This window comes from Diabrotica undecimpunctata, chromosome 9 (assembly GCF_040954645.1).
Source record: "Diabrotica undecimpunctata isolate CICGRU chromosome 9, icDiaUnde3, whole genome shotgun sequence".
Taxonomy (NCBI): Eukaryota; Metazoa; Arthropoda; class Insecta; order Coleoptera; family Chrysomelidae; genus Diabrotica; species Diabrotica undecimpunctata.
Window position 1 is genome coordinate 57,825,279 of NC_092811.1, and position 7,029 is coordinate 57,832,307.

General features: G+C 33.2%; 1 protein-coding gene across 1 annotated transcript; it reads right to left on the bottom strand.

Moving 5' to 3' along the window:
* Positions 1-531: 531 nt before the first annotated feature.
* LOC140450861 (uncharacterized) lies at positions 532-2,443 on the bottom strand. Its single transcript, XM_072544542.1, has 2 exons — positions 2,311-2,443; positions 532-1,127 (listed from the first exon to the last, which is right to left on the bottom strand). Exons 1-2 carry the CDS (start codon positions 2,441-2,443, stop codon positions 532-534), a joined length of 729 nt encoding a protein of 242 aa, XP_072400643.1.
* Positions 2,444-7,029: the final 4,586 nt, after the last annotated feature.

A 7,029-nucleotide genomic window follows, 5' to 3' on the forward strand; every position in this document is an offset into this window, starting at 1 on the left:
AAATAGCTCTACTGAAAAATTACGTTTTTTGTTACGTTAAAAAATTACGTTAAAAAACAACAAAATAAAATTTCAAAAAGGAAGCGTAGTAAATGGGTGCATGAAATTTGTATAAAACGAAATACGGAAAGTGAATTTGCTACTTTATTTCCTGATTTAATCGATCATCAAGACAAATTTTATCAATATTTCTGAATGAATTACGAAAAATATCAAGAACTCTTATCTATTATAAAAATTGATCTCACAAAACAAAATACAACATTTAGAAAGTCTATTCCGCCAGATGAACGGTTAGCAGTAACTCTTAGGTAAGTGTATTTTTTCATTTAAATAACGATATTCAGAATACATAATTACTTTTTATTTTTTTGTTTACATTTTATTTTTGTAATTAATTATTATTGTTGTGAACTTCTTGCACGTTCTGGGAAAGTTGTTGAATACGAATTTGTTAAATATGTTGTTGGTTCCGTATAAGTTAGCTTAGAAGTTTCAGTCCAGGAATTACTTTGCAACCCTGCTTGATTATTATGAAACTGTCACTTGCAAACATTTTAATTCTGCTTGCTGTACGATGTTGAAAATCTTCGACTTAACTTCAATTTGAAGTGCCGGTTGGAATGATTGTGTTGTGTCAGCCATTGCAATGAAAAATTGCCTCAAACTATTGCCTCCTGAACTTGCATTAGCAGCAGCTGTCGACTCCAAATATTTTTCAAGAACGCTAGCAACTGAATTGGTAGGTTGCATAATCTGAGTATGTTTTCTTTTTCTCGGAATGAAAGTAGCTGTTCTTCGTCGTATTGTTGTACCTGTTGATAGTGTAGGCGTTAGTTCTCGAGATTCAGTTGATTCACTTACGTTGTCACTGTCTTCAATGTGATCGTTGCCTTCTTCATCCTCATAAACAGGATCAGAACTGTTGAAAATACTGGCAATTTCAACAAGATTAGATTTTTGTTCTCGATCCTGCATAAATGGTTTTAAGAAGGCCATTTCCTTTTCAAATTTATATGGTTTTAATTTGGTGGCGGCATCTCCACTTTTACCTTTTCTAAATTTTAATGCCTTTCTATAATTATCGCGCAACCGTGTCCATCTTTCCTTGCAATCAGACACTAAAAATTAAAAAATACATGCATTAAATTCAATTTTATACATTTCATAGGGATTGGTTATAGTTTTTACGTAGCTGCATTTATTTCAGGTTTTTGGCAACTGGAAATTCTTTTAAAACAATAGCATTCAGCTATAGACTGGGTCACACCACTGTACGAGATATTGTACACTCAACGTGTACAGCAATTTGGAAAAAGCTACAACCGATTGTCATGCCTACTCCTATGGAAGAAATGTGGAAAATTATAGAAAAAGACTTTTGTGATAAATGGAATTTTCCCAATTGTGTCGGAGCTATCGACGGGAAGCATGTAATCATCGAAGCCCCGCCCAACACTGGATCCCTGTATTTTAATTACAAAAAGACTTTCAGTGTAGTTTTAATGGCATTAGTAGACGCAAATTATAGAATAATTATCGTTGATGTAGGAGCTTATGGAAAGAACAGTGATGGTGGAATATTTGCAAATTCTGTTATGGGAAATGCTTTATTACGTGGAGAGCTATCAATGCCTTCTAATAAAATTCTTCCTGTTACTAACACTGCTTTGCCACATGTTATTGTGGGAGATGAAGCTTTTCCATTGCAAAAACATATTATGCGTCCATATCCTGGAAATCAGATACGAGAGGATGAAACCAAAGCTATTTTTAATTATAGATTAAGCCGTGCACGAAGGCTGTCAGAAAATGTATTTGGGATGTTGATACAGAAGTTTAGAATATATCAGAGGAGACTGCAAATGTCACCAGAACATATTGATAATGTAATATTAGCAACTTGTTGTCTGCATAATTTCTTGAGAAGTGATTCTCATTCAATAGATATAGACCCAGATGATAATAATACGGCTAATAATGTTTCTGCAATACAAGGTCTTAGAAACGTTGGAGGTAGAGCCACTGAAGAAGCATTACAGGTTCGTAATGAATTTAAAAATTACTTTTGCACTGTAGGTGCAGTAGAATGACAAACTCAAATGGTACGAAGAGGTTACAGAAATCAACAGTCAATATAATATCTTAACTTATTGTCTTTCTTACCGTTAGATATTTGCATGCTATACACATTGTAACTATTATGAATAAAATATAAAATATATTGACCCTTTTTTGAACTTTAATACTAAAAGAAATTTTTTACAACTGCTAATATACCTATATATTATACTATGCAGATATACATACTTGGCTGCTTCATGTGGTCTGATATTTCGTTCCAACAGTTATTTTTCCTCTCTTGATTCGAATAGTTTTTGTCACCAAGATCGTACAATTCCTTGTACCCACTAACGAGTATTATTAATTTTTCTTCGTCCATTTTTTCCGGTTCGTGCCGTTGTTGAAGCGCTCACTATTCACTACGTAACGGGCCGCTACACACTGACCGCGAAAATATTCTCTTCAGAGATTTTGGTGTGTATCGATATGTTCCGTTTCTGTAAAGTGCACGCTGGGTCATTTGAATACACGATGATATTAAATTGCCGATCGTCGTGGTGCGTTCCGTTGCGTGCCGGTCCGGACAAGTGGGCGCGGACCTTAAGACTGCATTTATCAACTTTCGGTTGGCGTTGGCGAATGGTGTTTACATCTAAATTTCTAACCTTACATTTTTGATTTCATATTAATTTTTGCTTGAAAATTAATACAAATGGAAAATGAAAATGCTCGGACTTTGTTAGGTGCAGTGGCACTGATACTTTGTATTCGAGCAGCACTGAGCCTTCGAAATAAAAGACAACGTCGATACAAACGGAGGCCCATTAACCAGAACCGAAAGACCTGTGGTAATTTTAATTATTAAACAAATATGAAAAACTGGGATACCCAGCAGTTTTTTAAATATACCAGGATGCAAGTTAGAATCTTTGAAAAATTACTGCAAATGGTAAAACCAAAAATAAATGTAAAGTATCGCTCTGATGGAATTTCTGTTGAAGAGAGGCTTGTTATAACGTTACAGTGAGTACATATTCTACAATTGTATATTTTGTACAATTTAATAATGTAATTGTTGGTAATCTGTTCCAGGTTTCTTTCTCAAGGCATGTCAATGCAAGTACTAGCATGGACTTTTCATATTGGACATACTACAGTTCATAAAATAATCCATGAAATGTGCAAAGTAATTTGGGATACCCTCCATCCTTTATATTTGAAATCTCCATCTACCAAGCAGGATTGGCTTCACATTGTAAATGGTTTCGAAACAAGATGGCACTTTCCTCATTGTTTAGGAGCCTTGGATGGAAAACACATCACCATTCAAGCACCTGCTAAAAGTGGATCGTTGTTCTTTAATTATAAGAAGCAATTTAGTATTGTTCTTTTAACAGCCTGTGACAGCCAATATAGATTTACAATGGTAGATATTGGAGCTTATGGATCCAGAAGTGATGGAGGAATATTTAAAGAAAGCATATTTGGAACAAACTTTAAGCAACAGCAGTTCAATATTCCTGATGCTGCGGTTTTGGATGAAACATCTAACATTGAATTTCCTTATTTCCTTGTTGCTGATGGAGCCTTCAAACTAAGACAATATATTATGAGGCCATATGGAGGAAAAAATTTAACAGCAAAACAAAAAGTTTTTAATTATCGACTATCAAGGGCACGTCAAGTTATTGAAAACACTTTTGGCATTCTTGTTGCCAGATGGAGAATATTAAAAACACAAATCAATGCAAAGCCTGAAAATGTAGACAACATAATAAAAGCAGTTGTAATTTTACATAATTTTTGTATGTACGAAATTGTTAATAATAATGACAATATATACTGTCCATCTGGTTTTGTTGATCAATTAGATCAACCAAATGGTTTATGGAGGGATGACCAGGCACCACTAGAGTCGGTTGGAAGAATGTCTGCAAATGTTGCAAAAAGGGTGTTATATTCCATTAGAGACAATTTATCGGACTATTTTTCATCTGACAGTGGACAGATATCATAGCAAAACAATGCCATACAAAGATTATTTTTAAAATAAATTTTAGTTTGTTACCTTCCACATTACTTTAATGTATATAATTTTTTGTAGGAGTATATTTTTGTATTTTAATATTACCTTAATATTCTTATTGGATTTTTAAACACTTTTTTTATATTCCAATATTATTGACTCAACAATCCTGATTGTGCTTTGACCTGTTCAATGAATCATCTCCATTATTTATATTTCTAGTTTTTTCTCTCGAATATTTGTGTACTGGGCCATATATTCTTAGGAAAACTGTAATATTTTCTTTATTGATAACTCATTGCAAAGATTTGAGTAAAACATGTCATGATTGTTTTATTAACTGAACTTAATCTAGAATCACTTCAAATGTTAATCTTCATTATTAGAATTTTTGAAAGTTTTGTTAAGGAGTAAATTAAACCTTACACCATTATATATATATATATATATATATATATATATATATATATATATATATATATATATATATATATATTAGAATTAAGTCTATTGGATTGATTTATATTCCCTTGTTTAGATCTCTTCATAAAAACTTGGCCACCTTCATATCAAATACATATTACCGTTGATTGAATATACGAATATTCAATCAACGATATTACCAATCTTCAGAGAGGGTCCAAAATAAATTTATTAAATATTTAAATTTAAACTTCACAAGCCTTTAGGTGAATGTTCATACTATTCAGAAATATTCAACCTTTACTCAATTCCAAAATTGGCTTCAATAATCACTGGTAAACACACAGTTTGCTGCCGGAAATTTTTTTACTGCTCCATCAGATCTTTTTCAGGAAATACAACAGATCACATTTCTAACATATAGGGTAATTTAACGCAGAACTAGCTACATACATGTAGTGCTGCGTGCTGCTACCAATTAAATAAACAAAACACTAACAAAAAGTAAGATATTTATTGTTCAATAATGTACTTACAAAAATCATCACACATATCTGCCAAAAAAACTTAACTTTTGATCTAACCCAACCAGCATCGCAGCACAAATCTGCTATTCAGCGTCACCTAAAAACTTCCTTTTATATGATTTTTTTTGCAAAGGCTTTAAAAGGACGGTCCCTTTGAAGACTCCAGCAGTAATTCGCCATCATGTGAGTGTCCCATCTCCTCTTATACCTCTCTTTCATCGTTTTGATATCTTGGTGAAAGCGTTCCCCTTGTTCCTCACTAAGGTCACCAAGATTTTTTGGGAAAAGGTGTAAGTGGCTGTGGAGGTAATGAATTTTAATACTCATATGACAACCGTATTTATTAAAATTGTTAAGCATTTCTTCCAGTATATCCCGGTAATTTTCCGATTTATTGTTTCCAAGAATATTTTGCAAAACTTTCACAAAAGAGCACCATGTATTACATTTAATTTCAGTCATCGACTCTGTAAAATGCGAATCTTTTATAAGTTGTCGTATCGGAGGCCCATCAAATATTCCGGCTTTCAATTTTTCTTTACTAAGTGCAGGGAATTTGCTGGACAAGTATTCAAAACAAGGACGATTCTGGTCTAGGGTCTGTACAAATTGTTTCATCAGCCCTAGTTTAATATGTAACGGAGGTAATATTATTTTCTCTCGGTCGACCAATGATGTTGGTCATACTTGATGTTTTTTAGCACCAGCGCAATTGTTTTATATTCTTCTTTCATTTTTAAAGAATGCCCAATTGATATACTTCCATATTTGTTGCCATTATGTAAAAGGACACACTTTAAACTTCATTTGGAACTGTCGATAAAAAGACGCCAGTGATCTGGTGTATATTCCGATACACCCATTTTGTCTAACAGTCCTTTAATATTATTACAAAAAACTATATCATTTTGCTGAGAAAAAAAAGGTAAAAGATCTGTTTCTCTATTACGGTAGTATGTAATTTTGGTGTCTGGGTGAAGAAAATTCTTTTGCTTTAGTCTGGAGGCAAGCAACTCGGAAGAATCCTTTGGAAGGTTTAAATCTCTGATAAGTACACTTAGCTCTTCCTGAGTAAAGAGTTCAGGACGTGTTGACTCCTCTTCAAAATCACTGTCATCTTCCTCAAATCTATTAGTTTGTAGTTAGTCAGATAACGTTTCGACATTATCCTCTGGTAACGTATGTAGACAGCTAAATATTGGAATGGGCATCTGTTCAAGCTGATGTGGAATTGGTCTTATTGCTGAATCCAGGTTAGGATATGTCCACGTATGTCGATTGTTACGATTAATGCCCTTTATATTCACAAGACAGAAGTAACCATCGTCAAAATGATTTTTTGGTTCCCTCCATATCATTGATACACCAAACCTTAAACATTTTCGTTGTCCTTTCGTCCACTGTCGCAAGTTTTCCAGACAAGTTTTGCACACTACATGTGGAGCCCAGGATTTACCGTGATCTCCTAAATGAACACCAAAATAGGCTTGATGCCCTTTTTATAAAATCACAAACTGATTTTCTACTTTCCTTTACAATGTATTCGCCACATATGTAGCAAAAAACGTCCGGATTATTCACACAATAACGCCTGCTTGTAGAAGCCATGGTTTTCATTTGTCAAAAACAAACTCTTGCAGCGAAACTCAAGTTTAAACTAAATGTTACAATAGAACGCAGTTGACTTTATAGGAATTTATTAAGGCCGTTTCAGAGAAAATACTATTTACTTATCGGACAATAGTTCCAATTGGCGCAATTAGCACTAATTTCAAGTTATGGGCATTTCCAAAAAGTACACTTTAATTAGAAGTCATTAGTATATATTTGTATTAGAATTTGTTAAGTTGGTTTATAAACATATTTCAGTTATTATTTTGAATATACAGAAATGTAAGAATATTTATGTATTTGATGAGAATATTATATCTCGAAAACTAGAGCTGATACAAAGAAAAGGTTTATATTTTTGGAATCAGCACAAATGAA